Genomic DNA, 18,629 nt, shown 5'->3' on the forward strand with positions numbered 1-18,629 from the left:
TTTACCTGGGTCAACTCCTTTTGTGAGATCAGCACACCCCATCTTATATGGAGTGCTGGGGGGGAGCAGTTTATACCTTTTCTCACTGTTTTAGTAGCTTTAAGTTAAGTTACTGTTACAAGTTCATCTGCCAGGCTTGTGACAGTGTACCTTGCTGCAGAACTTTTGCGGACTATTCTCACAGGCTGCCTTCACAGCTGTGGTAAGGGACACATGGGTAACCATTTGCCTAAAATGGTGGTTTTACTTTTCCAAGCCCCTAATGATTTGTCCTTACTTGAGCCTTCTTCTACATACCTGGGTGGGGGAGGCCCTGATGGATCTTTTGTCTTTGCTGGGTTATCCTTGGAAAGCCTGCAAAGACAGTGCCTGAAAGGACAGGATGTGGGGGAGGCGACCAAAACTGTTTTGTTGTTAGTCCTGCAGTGAACCTTCCTGAACCAGTTTGTCCTGGGAGGCTGACTGACCCCCAGCCCCCAAATATTGAATGAATGCCTGTCTGTTGATTGGTGGGCTCAGCCAGTTTTCCTGCTTAAAAGATGAGGGTCCTGGAGCAGAAACTCAGTCGACCACTGGAACTAAAGATCTGAAAGACTATGTTCGCAGCAGCATCCAGCAACCACCGTCCAAGTAACTGCTGCTCTCCCAACATCGTCTGAGCAACAGACGCCCTGAAGCGGATGACATCCTCCCTTGTATTGGTGGACTTAACCAGTCCCAAGACGACCTGCATTTTGTGCCCTCCATGGCCCACAATTCACCAATACCAAGGGTCCTGTGCCATTTTGCCGTGCAAAGTCAACCAAAGCGATGTTTTGTCTGAAACGTTACAGGCATCCTCCTGTAATTCAACAAACTGCATTCCACTCTCGAAAATCCCCTCAGCCGCGACGAGGACCGGAGCAAAGTCTACATCTAAACTGTCCCTCACCAGAACCTTGAAAAAGGCACCAATGAGCCAGTGCTGTGAAGATCCTCTGCTGGGTGTCCAACTATTGGAGAGCAACCATCAGACCCATTGCAAGTTCTTTTCTTCAGGTCGCCACAAGCAAGCACGAACCATAGTCTGCAGTCACCTCTCCTTGTTGACCATCCTGATACACAAGCTTCTTCACCGTTGAAGTTCTGTTCACCCAGAGTACTTAACTGGAGCCTTCTTTATTGTTCCTGTGCTTCTGAAGGTTGCAGTTAAGCTGTTATTTGCATCCCCTCCTAGGCCTACATTGACCTACATTAGGGTGGACAACCCATTAAGCTACCTACCAAAGAAATATTCTGCTACTCAACTGTAAGTCTGAAGATCTCTTCATAGACTATGCCTTGTTTACTGCTTTTTTAAATTTTCCTGGTCACTGGATCCCCAGTGCCCCCCCTCGACTCTGAGACTCATCTAGAATTGGGCTCTTGGCCACTAGGATAGGTTATGCAGGGGTTAACTAAAGTTATACAAGTTGGTCTATAGTTTACATACCTGTTTGAGAATGTTCCAATTATGTTAATTCAAAAGTGTTCTAAAGTGTTATTTATCCTTTTGCTATTGCTTATATATATTCTGGTTTTAAGGCTACTGTGTGATAGTACTTACCCTACTTATAGGTTAAAAGCTCAGTGTGTAGAAAATAAATTCTTGTTTGATATAACTTCGTTTGTGTTTCCTTGAAATAAGTGTATGCTTCGAGTGCTGCGTGCCACCCTACAACCCTCATCCCTTATAAACTAAGCCCGGCTTCTCAGACATTGCTATCAAACCTTTGGGTAGTTCAGGCTAAACCGGATGGGTGTACCCCTCTTCATTCAAGGTGGGCTTTTAAAAGTCTCATCACAGATCCTCTAACAGGACGTCTTTCAGAGCAAGAGCTTTGAACTATGCTACTAATTTTTCAGCTCAAATATGGCAATTGGTTGGGCCTTCTCAGTCTTGCAATTTTGGGGGTTGGTGCTCTTTACAAAAGTAAGTCTTGTGACTCTGGAAAGCAGATACCTCCTACAGCCTTAACACCACAACCCTTAGAGGGATTTGACTCCTCACAGCAAAACACTTTCACAAGAAAACAGTTTAAAGTTCCTCCTCTCCCTAGATGTCAGTGTATCTAGGTGGTCCATAAAGCACCCTAGGGCGTTTCATATGGTTTCATTGTGGTTCAAAGAAACTACGGTGGACAACTGAATAGGTGCCTTTCCTGAAAGAATCAGTACCATGAAGGGAAGAAATTAAAAGCCCTTTTTTCCACCACAGTAATTCAAATTTATAAGGCAATACATTTAGAAATGCCATTCTTTTATGCCTTACCAAAGAACTGATGCAAAAAAAAAGGATCCCCAGTATGGTCAGCTGCGAAGTGCAACTGCAGAGTGCAGTTGTCTGGGCTATTAGGCGTCCAGTGAAGTTGCAGTGGGACAGAGATTGAGGTTGCTCCCCAAGCAGTGTTAAATGTGTTCTCGGTGCGGAGTACAGCGTGCAGTTGTCGCAGTTACAGCGGGGGCAAGAACAAGCTGACAACTAATTAGCCACTGATATGAAGCTTAAATTAATCCTCAAAGATGAGAGTTGAATGCGGTTCCGAGTCTGCCTGAGGACAGGAAGCTAAGAATCCTAAAGACTGTTCTTGAAAGCAGCGTTTGTTTTTCTCCTACCGGTACCCATTAACAAAGCAACATTTCACTGTCTGACCTGTGTAATAAATCCGCGGGGTGGCAGATTCCCAGTAATCACCCCCGGCTCACCCTGTATTATAGTGCATAGCAATGAACAGTGTTATGTGGTGCCAAACTTAGTTATATACTCATTGATAGTCGATTGATCAGGCAGCTCCACCAGGAGTCTGCCAAATCGCCCCATCATTAGCATTAAGGACCCCTACAGATTTGCAACAAGAGACCTTGAGTGGACAGTCGCCCTGTAGTAGTAAATGTGCAGGTAATTGAACCGACTCAGTTGACTCTTGCAAACGTCAGTGCAACATTGCGAAAATGGCTCGTAAAGCTATTTTGGACACCCAATGGGAGAATCAGGGTGGGACTATGACCAACTCAACCCAGCACTGTCAACAAACTATCATGCACTATTTCCTGAACGTCAATGTGGTTTCCTCAATGCTTAATCAAGCTTCTACCAATTTTGATGTCGGTCAGCCCAAGGCTGTTGGGTTAGCCACCCACAATTTGAGTATTTCTAACAGACTTCAGGGAAGGGGCAGAGGGTACTCTGGTGGAAAAAGGCCCTCATTGAGTTCCCCCCAAAGTCCCAGAGATTTTCCCAGATTATGTCTATATCTCCAAGACCGTTTCCAGAAAGATCCTAATTTTCTTCCCTGGACTGGACTAAATTCTCTTTCGCTGGTTAGTAATTCCACTAGTCACACGAGGGCGGCAGGACCAAACGGTCTAAGTACTGCGTCAATTTCTGCATTAAATATGGTCTTTATTTCCCTGATGGAAATGTATAATTTAAGAGAAAATGTCAAGCATCATGCAACACGATTAAACACTATTTTCCAATGTATTGTGGCATGGAACTTCCCTTTACTTAAATCCCTAGAGGTGACATAGAAAATAACATCAAACCATACAGTTGGGTGGTTAGTAAGTTTCCAATTGAAATAGCTTTGAGCTAACCTATTTGGGGTCGACCATCAAAGCCTTTCCGACACTCATCTTTTTGCAGCCATCGATTTTAAAGGTCCTTAATTTGGTATCTTAGATGAAGTGAATTCTAATAAAAATCTGTACATTCTCGATTGAGCCTTTTGTGAGATTTTACATTGGTAAAGTTCTTCCAACAATTCTGTTTGGCCTGGACTCTAACCCTTTATCCATGAACATCGACTGGGACGCAATTGAGGCCAAACTATGGAAAAGTTTGTTGAACTTGCCAACCTGTGCTCCAATTGTCTGTTTAAGTTTTGAATTAGGATGGTCTTCCCTTAGGGCAATGATGGAATAGAGATGGCTCCCAATGTTATCAATTTTGGACCCTCCAACGCGGTCGCTATATTAGAATGTGGGGCCTTAATAATGCAAAAAGATGTTAACCTTTTCTTGAAAAATCTAGTTGCAAAGTGCCAGGAGATCCTGGTAAATTCAGAGTCTACGATGGAACTTCTCATTGAAAATCCAGGTAAAGTTAAAGCCTGTATTAAACAAAATGGACTGGATTCCGACAATGGATAATGAGGCAGGCAAAACTATCAGCCTCACATTCATGTACCAGCAAACCCAGATCAGTTCTGCCCAGGTAGCCAAGTAAAACCTCTTACCCAGTTACGAGATCAGATTTTTTAAGGTTCAAGTTAAATCTGTTTCTGACATTGCACATTTTATCAGTAAGAAACAGAGAGGAACTTCAATCAGCCATTTGTAATAAATGTGATGAAAGAGAAATTCAATCATTATATCACCCGTTATCATATTGCTCTGGTACCTGGACTTGCTCTTTTGAGAGTTTTGGACCTGGGGTGGCAAACTTGATCCCAGGATAATGTAACTAGGATATGATTATTCTTGTAATAGACTTGCTTTTGTTGGGATGTATTTCCATGATTAATGTAATCTTTCTTTTTCTTTTATCTTGTTTCTTTTTGATATTTTAATTTGTTTTATATATGTAATCACTGGTTTCTTTAGCTTTTCTATGTTTCAAGTGTTAAATCATAGTGTCCCATTTTTGTATAGCTATTACACTATAAATAAAAAATAAATACACTGTGCATTATGACAAATGCAGGGGAATAAGGTTCCTTATCAATGTTGATTAAGAGCTTAATGGTGAAGAGAACCTGATCCCCAGGCAAGCCTTACACGAGAATTTGGTCCTGCGGACTATTCCATCAGGCAGTCAGGACAAACGATCACCCTAAACAAAAATAATAATAATTTCAAAATAAACATGCCAAATAGAAGATCTTCAATAAAATTCCTGAAATCCCTACATTTGCTGGATCATGAAGAGCGCAGTGTGGGTGACAGACTAATGAAACTATTGAAATAAACAGATTGTACTAGATCAAATACAAATAAGGAAGCCGAATTGGTACCCATACAGCGATGACTGTTGTGAATGGTGCAGAGGTTAATGAAGTGAACAAGTTGCTTAATTCCTGTGTTAATTTGCCGGATGTTGAAGTCCTGCTGACCTACACCGTCGAACTGGGCAAAGAGATAAACCTTGCTAGGGTATTCGGGGCAGAACCCATACCTTGAATTAATCAAAGGTTGATTATCGCCGAGCGAGGAACTGAATCCGGGTGAAAATCATTAAGTGTACTTTGAATGAAAAATTACACTGGCATTTCTACTGTTGAGCGAAACGAGGTTACCCAGAATAGCGCCTCCCATATTGTGGTAGAGTTTTTATTAACAGGTGTTGAGAGACCACTGTTAAACTTGCCCCTCATTGTTCGAAGGATTGCCTCTGAAAAACACTGAAAATGTCCACGCATAAGTGATAAGTTCTACCTGCACTCCTAGGCTAGGGTGATGGGAACGCCCCTGACAAGGCCCTATTTTTTTTTTTTGTTTTGGGAACATTTGTTTTTTAAAGTGCAGGCTCGCATTTTGAACATGTTTTGTAGAGATCACTGAATGTGGTGCTGCCATACCATGAATTGACTTGTTGGGAGCAACTCCTGGTCACAGCACTACCATCCTTTACTGAAAAGTTGAGACGTATGACACCTTTTTTGCCACAGTATGGACAGGGCACGGACACAGATGGCACTATCAAGATGAAGGGGCAAAACCACTTGTTGCAGGAGCACGTGGAGTTTTTGCCTGACATGGGGGTGGGGGGGGACTAAATAATAGAATAAATGTCTATAGATCTGTGTGGACTGTGGTCTTGTTCCAGCTGTAACCCTAAATCTTGTAGTATTCTGAGCCAAACTCATGTTGAAGATGAGCATAGTACAGTACAAAATGTCGTCTTGGTCAGATGAAAGACGTCATGGCAGCAATAGGTTTGAAGGACCCCTACTCTCATATCCCATGGTAACCCCTTGCCTAAGACTCACATTTCAAAGTTTTGCTGTTTGTTGCAAAATATTCTGGGAGCAAACATTTTGTCAACCTAGAAAAGGTCAGGAGCTTCTAGGTTTCAACTCCAGCGATGGCCAATACCCTCGTCCATTTGGGAGGTTGTCTCTTCAAGGTAACGAATTTTCAGCGGCACATGTGTTTTGGATTGTCATTGTAATACATTGTAACGAATAAAGTGGTTTTCCTCGTAGCAAACAAAACAGGATGTGCTATATGGAACTAGGAGCATAACATATTTCCTATTGGCTAGATGAGCTCTGGGATTGTACTCTGCATTGAGCTCAGTCGACATGGTGCAATTTCCAGAAATATTGACTTGTTTTAAGTAGTTTCCAATGTAAGCTCCAAAGCAGACGCCCCCCCCCCCACGAATCAAGAATTTCCGAACAATCATTTTTTTCAAAAAATAGAATAGCCAACGGCATAATTTGACATCCATGCAAGCACCTACAGAGGGATTTAAGGGGATTAACTTTTGGTAGCTAAAAAGCGAAATGAACATGCATCGCTCATGCAGGACAAAGACTGATATGCAAATGGATATTTCCCATTTCTGAAAGGCACAGTGAGTAAAAGCAGTGGCTGTGAACTCTCAAGTGGTTAACCACTGAACAGGTTATCAAGTCTGTTCTTTCGAGAGAGGAGCGCCCGCTACCTTTGCAAAATCAATGCCACAACATGTACACTTTTCTATCCATAAAGATCGTCTTCAGGTGGCTATTTACAACAAACAGAAAAACTGATCTCAGATGAGTCTATTTGAGAAGGATGGTGATACTTTTCAGATATGCAATTGACATGTGAATGTACATTTTACTTATTTGCTTTATTGTGCATCCTTTTGGTTGATTGTTTTTAAATGCATACCTCTAGGTTATGCAAATGCCCCTCTTTATTAACTTTTGTATTATTTTTTTGTAAAACATGAACTACTGGATAGCCAAGTCATTTAATAACCTCTGTTGCTGGACCCAATTCAAAGGGACTCCTTTTGACAACATAACAATTGTGAAAGTTGTCCCTACAGGAATTGGAATCTGCTTTGATGTTGCTAACAAATATCTGCCACAGGCCTACTTTCAGCTGAGCAGTCTTGCTTTCGAACCTTCAGCCTGTAGGCTGAACACAGTTGTTTGGTGCAGGCACACTACCTGCTGAGCTATTTTACTGGCAGAGTTTTGTGCAGCAGATATGTTAACCACCTTAATTATATTGCTTGAATTGCGAACTTGTGGGATTGAAAAGTTTAACTTGCCGATCACTCACGCAGTTCTTCAGCAGCTCAAGAAGACCCTGAAGAAAACAGCATTTTCCCGTTTCTTGAGCTTTCCTCAACTATTGCTTTAGCTCAATGATTTTCAGTTGCGAAATGCATATTAACCAGTGTCCACTCTTTGGACATTGCTTGTTCTGCCTCCACAACCCACTCCCCTGCAAACCACCAAAGAAAGCTTTTGTTTTTGTCTGTCGCAAATGTTTAAAAAAAAAAGTTAAAAAAACACAAGCACCTTGCTTGCCTTTAGAATTCTATTCCACCTGTATTCAATCAAAGTGACAGCAGCCTTTCTTCAATGATTATTTTAAAGACTGAAAATAAATGTCACGTCTGAATGTTTCCGGGCATACTTAATGTCTATAGAATGGGGAAACTATTTGAGTGAAAATTTGGCTGAAGATCTTTTTTTCAGCTGGAATTGGCTGAATATTCCAAGACGAATTTCAGAACACCCCGTATTCAAGAATACCACATTTCCCTCATTGCCCCCTGAATAGTGAGAGCAAAGGTTGGATGCATGAGGAAGGACGTTTTTCGGCTCTTCGAGTCTGGGTCTCCGTAGCATCTACGGCTCTTGTGCCTTAGCTAAATTCTCCTTTGGCCTGTGGCCTGTGATGTCCAAGGAGACTGAGCACATACCCAAAGGGGGGATGCTGGTTGGCATTGAGGCCTTTATTAAGCATGGCAAGGAAACCACCCTACAGATTTTGCAGTCTGGCAAGAAAGACGGCGTTGCTAGGACAATGGCCACCAGCATAATCTTGTGTTTTTCTTCGCTGATGATGTTTGGGTTCACTTCTAATGTCCAGGAAAAGCTCCCGGACATGCCCTTCGACTTTGCTCCAGAATTCTCGGGATCTAAGGCGACAGCAAGTTTGGGCTGGCGATGCAGCAACAGCGTCCCGTGGGTGTGGCGTGCATATTCTTTTTGTCCCTTTGCCTCTTATGCCCAGAGGGGGTGGAGGTCAAGCTCCCTCAGACAGGCAAGGACAACGCTGTCCATACAGGGGTAGTGGCATGCACTGTGTGTAGAGGAGGCACTTCAACCTCCCCAGTCCCCTTCACGGCCCCCAAGGCAAAGGCTCTGTGAAGCAGCCACCCCCACACTCCTCCCCCAAATATCCCAGTTTGGCAGGGAATGAAACAAATCCACCTCTGGCACCTGGGACTCTCTTCTCTTGCTCTCCAGACCTTCCCTCCCCTTTGTCACCAACCCTTGCTTCCAGAACCTCTCCTGCTGGAAGAGATCAGTCCGCTTCTGGTATAAGGGGCCATGGAGATGGTACCCTTCTTGAAACGAGGCAGGGGTTGGTACTCAAAATATTTTCTGGTGCCGAAGGACAGAGGTCTTAGACCCATCCTGGATCTGTGCATTCTGAACTTGTACTCTTGCAAGGACAAGTTCAAGATGGTCCCTCTAGCCCAGATCCTCCAGGCATTGGAAGTGAGTGACTGGCTAGTTTCTTTGTATCTCCAGGATGCCTACTGCCATATCGCGATCTACGAGAAGCAGAGGGAGTACCTGAGATTCAAAGTGGGCCACTGTCCTTTCCAATTCAAATTCCCCCCCTTTCTGCCGCCCTTCTTTACCCAGGGTTTTTACCAAGCTGCTAGCAGTAGTTGCAGCTCATCTCAGAAGGCAAGGCATTCATGCCTTTCCCTACCTGGAGAAGTGGCTCGCCAGAGCCCGCTCACCAGACCTAAAGTCTGTGCAGCCTGTTGCACAGCTTGGGCTTCTCCATGAACTTTAAGTAGTGCAAGTTTTGGTCCCCTCCCAGTTCCTTTGATTAATTAGAGTGGCCTTGGACACTCACCTGGGTCAGGATTTCCAACCCCAGGACAGTGTGGCAACAATCTCCAACATTGTCCAGGTTTTCTAACCTCAGACGACAGTTTCAGCCTCTGCTTTTCTGTGCTTTCTGGATCTTATGGCATCATGGTGGTACCAGAGGCCTATCTGAGCATGAGGTTGATACAGTGGCTCCTGAACGCTCAATGGTCTGTTTCAGGAATGGAATTCAGACCACCTTCTGGTCTGTGTCCAGAGACCTACAATGGTGGTCTGTGAGGGACAACCTCCTGAAGGGTCTTTTCTGTCAACCCTGGCCACATGTGACTCGTTGCAGATGCATGCCTGAAAGGCTGGTGTGCTAACCTAAAAGATCGGACTGCAGACTGTGGTCCACATCGGAGTGACTGGAGCACATCACTCTGCTGTTGCTGAGGGCAATCAGTGTGGCCCTGGTCACTTTCCTCTCCTCTTGAATGGCAAGACGGTACTGTTCATGACAGACAATACTGTAGCCATGCATTACCTCACCAAGAGTTGTGGCCTGGGCTCCTTGCCACTGTTCAGAGAAGCAGTGAGATTGTGTTTCTGGGCTCTGGAGAACAGCGTGTCTGACTGCGGCCTCGCTGGATGGAAAGGAATATACTCTAGCAGACTCACTGAGCGGGCAGTCCTCAACTTCCCATGTGTGGGAACTGTGCTAGGAAGTATTGGAGGAGATTTACTCCCTCTAGGGTACTCCTTGGGTGGGCCTCTTTGCTTCCAGTGTAAATAGGAAGTGCAGGTGGTTCTGCCCCAGGAAATTTCCTAGTCTGGGAGCACTGGGGCACGCCTTGGCAGTCGACTTGGACTTCAACCCATTGTGTGTTCCCGCCGATCCCTGCCTTTTTGCTAGTTCCCAGGAGTTGCGTCTGTTAGGAGCCACAATTATTTTAGATCCCTTTGGACTGGGCCCAGAGAACATGGTACCCAGAGTTGCTGAACCTGGCCTTCTGTTCTTCCTGTCCTTTTCGGCAGACGCCAAACCTCCTCTCCCACTCATGGAGCGTCCTGCACCTGAATCTCTTCAGCCTGAAACTTAATGCCTTGCTGCTGAAAGGCTGAGGTATATGGAGTGGGATTTGTCAGAGGACGTTCTGATCATACTCTGTCTGCTAGAAGACCTTCCACCAAGTTAATTTACGCCTGCAGGTGGTGGAAGTTTTTGGCTTGGTGCTGGCAGAGGTATCTGGACCCTTTACTTGCTCCACTTTCTTGGTTTTGAAATTTCTTGTGTTCCTCACGCGGGTGGGCCTACAGATTGCTACAATGAAGGGGTAACTTCCGTCCCTGTTCCTCTTTAAGAGGACACTGGAGCAGGGCTCCTTTTCTACTATCCCCACAGTTCAATTCCTGATGGGTCTTTCCAATATGTTCCCCCACACGCCAGTTTGTTTCCGGCATGGTATTTAAATGTAGTGATTGTTTTCTTTAATGGGCGCTCAGTTTGACCCCTTTTTTTCTTCGACTGCTCATCTTTAACATGATTTTCCTGGTTTTCCTCACTTCTGCTAGACTGGTAAGGTGCAGGCTGTCTGTTAATCCTCCCTACTTGGATTCCTCCAAAGAGAAGGCGACATTGAGAGATGCCCCCTCCTCCCCTTACAAAGCGGTTCTAAGCCTGCCAACTCTCTCAATAGATTCATCTACTTGACTCATTTCCTGCACCTCACCCCTCAAAAGCAGAGGAGCCTTTCTGTTGGCTAGATCCAGTGTGAGCCCTCAAGTTCTACGTCTCTCAGATAATGGAGAACAGAACTGATCCACTTTTGGTTGATTGTGGTCCCGAGTAAGTAGGGCTGTTACATAACAGGACCTTCCTCAATGGAGCTTTCTCTGCATCACGGAATGCTTTGATCTGGCTGGCAAGGAGGTACCCAGTGTCTCAGAGCTCACTCCACCAGAGGGTTGGCTGCTCCCTCAGCTCTAGAATGCACAGTGCCAGTTCTGGATAATTGAACAGCTATGTGGGCTTCCTCACACAGGTTTACTAAGCATTACTGCTTGGATCCTGTCTGAGGACGCTCGTTTCAGCAGGGATGTCATTTAACGTTGGTTCAAGTGGTGTCCTTGCTACTCGCCCTCCTCCAAGTCTTTGTACTGCTTTGGGACTCTGTCTTGGATGAGGAATTTGTGGGAGGACCATCCACCAGAAATAACCTTTCCTGAAGGTAAGTCATTTGTTCTTTATCAGCAGTGATTTTGTAAGAGGTTCCTGGCGTTCTGCAGGTTTCTGGTTTGGATGTGTGAGGTCCTATCGCGGAACACCCATAGCTTGTACCACCAATTGTCTTTTTCTGCTCAAAAGGAGTTTGGTATTGCACATTAATCAAAAACATAATTGGCAAAACAATCATTGGCCAGTAAGCTCTTTTTCTAATCAAGCACTTCTCGTTTTTATTTGCTAGTGGAGTGAATAAATGTTTTCATGCTCATTTTTGCATACCTGTTTGCATTAATGTTTGGCTGTCTGTATACCAGCACATGCTCTTGTTTGTTTTACTTTTGTGTTTACATACATTCACATGGCCACAAGCTGCTGTAGTTCACTGCCAGTTCGTAGACTATCTTCTGGGGTCTCATAAAATTAATATAAAAAGTTCTTTGGTGCTCTTGTAGGGGGTTTAGGGGTTATTTTATTCATTGGAGGATCCCCTTTAGTTATTTATCCTAACAAATGCCAACAATTTTAAGTACATAAATGAGTTTATTGCATCACATAAAATAATTAGATCTCTTTTCCAGGGCACTATCTGCAATATTCCTTGATAATTTTGTTAATGCCTTTTTGTGTGATAGTGAAGTATTTTCCACTGCGTTGTCCCAATTACTAGCAGAATTTCGCAACAGGTTGCAATTCTCTCGAATATGAGCACAAGCATGTGACCCACGTTTGTAGATTGGAATTTGTTACTGTGCTCAACAAATGTTTTGAGTACTACCTGGTTTAAATGTATGGCAATGTATTGGTAAAGTTGTGCATTTCTTTAAAGCACAATGGATGAGTAATATTGTTTGAAACTTGCAGATGCATACTGCAATAAGCTTTCAAATTGTCCCTCAAATGCTTACCGATTTGCCAGCCCTTTGAGCATTTTGACTGTGCTAGTCCAAGCCTAGCACCCACTTCCTGTATGCTTTTCAGTAAATTTGTCTTGGGGTGCAGAAGGGAACAGCAAGAACATTATTCAAATTGTGTACTCCATTTGTCTTTGAAATGCATTGCAGTTGTAAAGGTTGACATAACTGTGTTTTTTCTTTTTCTAGGTGAAGAATGGGCGGTATGGTATTCCCTGACTTTATTAGAAGAAGGGTTAGCAAATAGTCCTTCAAATTCGCAATTCAAATTGCTGCTTATCCGAATCTACTGCAAGCTGGGTGCGTTCGAGCCAGTTGTGGACCTCTATTCCAGTCTTGATGCGAAACATGTACAGCATGATACAATAGGGTAAGGGACCATTCCACTTGTTGCATCAACAACTCTTGTAACGTTTGTCCCCATGTCCATGCAAGACCAGCTATTGTAAATTTTGGACAGTGATTCCTTTCACTACATGGTAAAACTAGTTCAAAAGTACTCTTGTGCAAGATTTGTTATACCTGTTTTGGCTGTTCAGACCATTCTAATTATTGTATTTTATGCTTTGGTTTTTTTGATTTTACTCTGCCTCACAAGTGGCGAAACAACTATTGATAATTTGGTGGGAGGTACGTTTTTTTTGGAATAGGACATAGACGCATTTGTTCCTACGCAGAGTTAATATTCAGCAAGACTTCATGCACAAACCGATTAGGGGTGCTTGGAGCTGTTTAGAATGCTGCATCCTTAATAATAGAGGTGTGGATACAAATAACTGTTGCCAACCTGAGCAGATTATGTAGCACTGGTTTAAGGTTATGTCTGGGTGGTATTGGTGTAGCCAGGGGTAGGTACCGTCTGTGCAACACTTAATAGGTCGATACTTGAAATGTAGCTGAATCATTACATGGTGAGCTTGGGATGTTCCTATATGAGCTACTCCTTAGCTGGCCTACCAAACCAGGAACTTATAGGATGCAAGTAAAAGTTGCTGCAGAGTGTGTGAGCTGTATGATCTGCTGATAAGTTATTAGTCTACTACAATTTGATAGTTATATGGTGTTTTAAAGTAGAGACTGTTGCCTTCATTCTGGTGTGTATATGGGCTGGTGTGAAGTTATGAGGTTTTGAGTGAAAACGTAGCGTAGGTTTTCTGGGAAAGCTATCGCACACAGATTTGTAGAAGTGCAGGGCAAAATAAATATTTTGTTAGCAAGTTTGCTTGGAAGTGATTCTCTGCAGCTCAGCACATTTTCTCCATACAAAATAGAAAATCTGGACACTATTACGATACGTTAGCATCTGAAATAAATATTGACATGGCATTACCTGCCAAAAGCTCTCCCAAAACAAAATTGTGTTCTTGTTTTACAACCATAATGTGCTTATCAAACAAAGGGAAAGACAAAACTTGAACACTAACATTTACATGACCTCTAGTGCTTTAGAATTACCTAGTGTTCCAGGCACTCAAAAGCAGTAATCTTTTTGCACACTTCTCGGATTTGTTCTTTGTAAATCTTCAGCTTTCCATCTCCAGCAGGTGGTCTTGCATGGATTCACATGCTCATGAATATTCCCCGTCATGCAGGATATCTTTCGCAATATTAAAGCAGTCTTGCTTTAAAACTTAAAAGTGCTTGTTGCTTATACAGCCTCTTGCTGTCACTTTGGGTCATGCTGTCTGAGCCCATGACATGTCCCTCTAAGCTCCACCCCTAGTGGCAATGTAAAATAAAGAATTTTACCACAAATTTTCGTATTGGGAGTCCTTGTGTTTCGCTCCTCGAAATATCGATAACTTTTCATAATTTTGTGAGAAATCATCTCAAATTCTTCAGTCACTGTGTGACTACTGGCGTTGGGAACCTGTTGCTGGATGGGATCTGGTGCATCGTCTGCTATCCAGACTGCGTGAGGCCGAAGGCCCAAGCTTGGGCCTTCTACACGCACCATGGCAGATGCCGTGAGAAAAAGCCTCTTCTTGGCCTTCTCGAAATGCAGCCTAAAAAACATCTTCCATGAGAAATGCATCTACTGCTTTCATCCAGACCACAACACAGGCAGATCTTCCCTCTGCCAGGCCCTCTATTCCAAAAAACAGAAAGACCGCACCATAGAAGGTTAGTGGAGTGGCCTGAGGTGGCGAGGGCCTCTGAATCTTTGTGCAGTGATAACTTACAGGATCAGTCGGCCCAAAGTGCATGCTTCCTCTGGCAAGAGGTAGAGATCCTTTGAGGACACTTCCCAGGCAAAGATGGCAAAAAAGGCTAAGTAGTCGCTTACCAACTCTGATACTGCATTTTCCTTTGGTTTTTCTCTGAGGCCCCCTGTGATGCGATGAGACTGGGCTACAGCTGAACAACTGTGCCAAGCAAGTTTGTAGAGCTGTAGAATGCGTGCACCACTTCTGGCTGCTTGTTTGGCTCATGGCCCCCTCCTGAGATGTTCACAGCTGATGACACTTCTGGAACTTGATCGGATCCCGAAGGCCAGAGAACACCTTGCAGATATGACGGCAAAAGCATTTCGCAACTGTGGCTACACTTCTTCCCAGTTTTCTCCGGAATCAACCTTTTTGTTTTGTGCTGTTTCATGGGTGGAGAATGGTTTTAGCCTCTTCATTTTTATATAAGGATGAGCCATGCCAGGGGGGTGCGGCTAGAGCAGTGAGCAGCCCTCCCATGCACTGGTCTGTTTGCATTGCATACCATTTATCTCTACTTCTGGTCTCCTGTGTATTTGTGTCCGAGTGGTTGTGGGGGAGCAGGAAGAGCATGTAACAGCCCCATGCTCTGACTTCTTCATCGTCGAGCAGCACCGCAGGTTGTGGAACCGCTGTCTGAAAAACACCAGTTGTCCTCAAAGCTTTGTCATCACGGGCCTTGTCAACGGACCCATCTGTGGTTACAGTCGACTACCTCATCCACTGAGGCCAGTACCTCTTAGACTGTTCTCAAATCGACAGCTTTGTCCAACAAGATTGCTACTTCAACGGGCTTGTCTACTTCTCCACTAGTCACTGTCTGCACGACTACCACTCAGTGGCCCTGCCACCTAGGCCTCTGTCAGTAGGCATCGCCATTACTTGCACCACAGGCCCTGGTGTTTTCCTCCTTTCCTAGGAGCACTACTTTGGAGGGAGCCTTCAGCTTCCATTTCTCCGCAGACCCACTAAAGCCACACCACTCTTCACAATGGCTCTATTGAATCCTCCCAGGGTGTCATCCACAGTCCCAATGATCCAGTCATCCAGTGCTTCTGAAGAGGACCTACCAGAGGAATTCCACCCCGATCACAAAAGGCAATCTGAGATCCTGATGCCCTTCTGCCAGTACCTCAGCAAGGTTCTCAGCCGTCGGGCCAGCCACCTCGGACCACTAGCCCTCGGCCTCATGACCCGACGGCTTCCCATAGGAACTGCATTTGTCCCACGTTCAGGCAATATATCGAGGCAATGGTCAGTTGAACTCCCTCAAGGGTCCCGGAAATAGGTAGAGCCCTCCTCCAGACCAGTGGGTCGGCTATCTGCGTTCTGCAGTTAAGGATAATGCCTACCCCCCTGGAAGGTTCAGAGGCCCAGAAAAACTGTCTGTGAGCCCCTGGGATACGTCTTTCCTCCCCTTTAATCAGTCATGTCTCTTGGACCAGCAGTACATCAAGCTCTCGATTCCAAATTTCCCTTCCCGCAGCGAGCATTTGGTGGGTGAATTCAGGCCCTTAATTTTCAGAGTCCCCATCCTGAGAACCTCGGCCCAACCCCATTCTCAGCTTGCGCCTCCCCTCTATCGAATGACAAGGCGAATGGAAAGGACCAGCGGTATCTAGTGCCCCTTTCAGCCACTGCGTAAGGGGGTGGCAGTCTCTTCGGTGGGACAGTGCGAGTCCCGACAGATCCTGGAACACCCTGATTGTGTCTCCCTTGTATTGGAAGCTCCCCAGATGCTTTGCCTTCTCCGGGACCTCCATTTTCTCTCTGTACCTCAAGAAGCGGACTATCGACCTTGGACCTTTGCTTTCTCCACCTCTGTGGGCGCTTTCCAACTGTACCTCCTTCCCGCCTACCAAAGCAAAAAAGCTGGTTGATCAGTCCTTGTACCTTCCTTCTCACCTCTGCCGCAGATTTGCCGTTATGTTCTGACACCGAGGATGCGTAGGTTGTTCCGGCGCTCCCTATTTTCCAAATCGTCCAATGTCAAGAGGGTTTCTTCCTCCCTCCTCTCCAAGTCTGTTGGGCGTGCCTCCTGTTTCATACGTAGGAGGGCCATTTGCAAATGATTGTTCTCCATCCCCTACATTTTGTCCTCCAGTTGGTCTGCGCGACCCTTGACGTCGCAGATTGATGCCTGAATGTCTGTCGAGATTGCCTTGATCTCTTTGAATATATCCTTTAAGTCGTCTCCGTTCAAGGCTGGCGCTGGCGTACTTCCTCCTGCAGCCATCTTATTCTGGTTAAGGAGGTTTCCCCCCTGCCCGCTAACTGAGCTTCTCTGGAAGGGCTGAAGTGGCGGAACCCCTGTCTGCGCAGCACCTCTCCAGGGGGCCCCTGGCGCGGTGCTCCTTGAGCGTGGCCGTGGAATAAGATCTGCAAGACTTGGGACACCAAAGACCTCCACGGGACCCCACATAGCCACACCTCCGGTTCAAAAAGGCACATGTCTACCTGGAGCCCCTCTTCCCCTGCCAAGCACCAATGCCACTGTTCACTCTGCTCTGCTGCTGCTGCTGGGAGGAGGGTCCATGCCCTGCTGTTTCTTTCCCCTACTACTGACTCGCTCCGGTGTCATGGGACGCACACCCCACCAGTTCTGAGCCTCAGCCCTGCTTTCTGGTGGGGTTAATGACACCCCGGGCCCCACTCAGCAGTCCGGCTGGTCTTGGTCATCTCTAGGCTCCCCTCACAATGCTGGTGAAGGCGTCTCCGCCCTGCTCAACAGGTCCGGCGTGTGCCGGAGTCTGGGGCCGTGGTCTGACCCTTGCTAGTTGCTCCAGTGTGTTTTCAAGGAGAGGTTTCACCAGCCAGGGCCTGGGTCGTTTTAATCCTATTCCCTATGGTCTACAGCCCCATGCTACCACCTTTTCACAAGACAAGGTTATTAATATAGATCAGGCTAATACTGACTATTATGATTATCAATTTTAGGATGATAGAACATATGATCAATTTTTGATCCGGACCTCCACATGCTGATCTGCCAGTTGCTGACTTCAGTGCATGATCAGGTCTGAAACAATGATGTAATCAAGAGAGCAGCAGGTCATTTTAAGGTACAAACTGGAGATGTTACCTAGGATCTAGATTTCATAGACTAAATGCTAGAAGAAAAATCTGCGGTAGGTCGATTTATACCCTGCGTACAGACATTACATAAAAGGATACAACCATCTCTAGTTTCACCTTCGCTTACCAGGGATGTTAACCCTAGAATAGAAAAACGATTCGGCCTGCACCTTCTGACCCATTGTACATCAAAGATCATCTTACACCTGACACCTTAGTGGTTACCGCCACCCACAAAAGAGCAGGGACACCATTAGCTTCTGCTAAGGCACCCCGAAGAAAGAGCAAGAAGCTTTACACATTGGGGAAAAACAAAAATTATCACCACCAGCTTCATTCCAGGTGCGAATTTCTAATAACACAACCCTGCTCTCCAGTTACAATAGGTCGCTTTAGGATAATATACATACTCAGATAGCTTCTTTCCCAGAATCTATTCGTACAGAAATTTGAATGTCACTGAGGGTAGACAGGTGGTGAAAGACATCAACCTCGATGCAGCAGATAATGCAGGCAGAATTGTTGCAGAAGGAACCGTACTAAAACTCCATGCCTGACTACGTCATTCAGGGTTTACATTGGAAACCCGGGCAATGCTATTTAATATGCCCATTGAGAGCAATGTGCTGTTCGGGAAGGCAGTATTTGACGCCCTTGAAGGCCAAAAAACATGAGTCTCTAGGACAATTCTCCAACAAACCAGATGTACAAAGAGGGGTCTTTAATACACAGGTTTTTTCGAGGGGTAAGTTACCCAAGAGCCTCTCAATCAACATTCAGCCAAAATAAATATCCGAACACGGCACAATCCAGGAGGGTTTAGGTGAGGTACTGGTAGATCTCGGGCTTCAGCCTCTGAAGGTGCCACTGCCCAGAAACAATGACACCCCAGTTCAGGATTCCTCCCATGTCACCCCAGTAGGGGGCCGAATATCACATTATGCCCACACATGAGGGGAATCGCATCAGGCGAGTGGGTGCTCTTAACCTTCAAAATGAGGTACTCCATAGAGTTCCCCCCCAGACCTAGTCCAAGAAGGTGCAAGATGGCTCTTTTTACACGGAGTACCGCACATGGCCGTAACCCCACCCTCCTGAGCTCCGTCCGCGCATCGCCCTTCTGTCCTTTTCT

At 45.3% G+C, this 18,629-nt stretch overlaps 1 protein-coding gene across 1 annotated transcript in view; it reads left to right on the forward strand.

Moving 5' to 3' along the window:
- Positions 1-18,629, forward strand: part of NAA25 (N-alpha-acetyltransferase 25, NatB auxiliary subunit) — a 1,586,429-nt gene that overhangs the window by 549,750 nt on the left and 1,018,050 nt on the right. Inside the window, exon 14 of the mRNA XM_069619501.1 lies at positions 12,405-12,585. Within this exon, the coding sequence (XP_069475602.1) occupies positions 12,405-12,585 (181 nt within the window). The remainder of the gene's footprint in view (positions 1-12,404; positions 12,586-18,629) is intronic.

This window comes from Ambystoma mexicanum, chromosome 10 (assembly GCF_040938575.1).
Source record: "Ambystoma mexicanum isolate Mex_15411 chromosome 10, UKY_AmexF1_1, whole genome shotgun sequence".
Taxonomy (NCBI): domain Eukaryota; kingdom Metazoa; phylum Chordata; class Amphibia; order Caudata; family Ambystomatidae; genus Ambystoma; species Ambystoma mexicanum.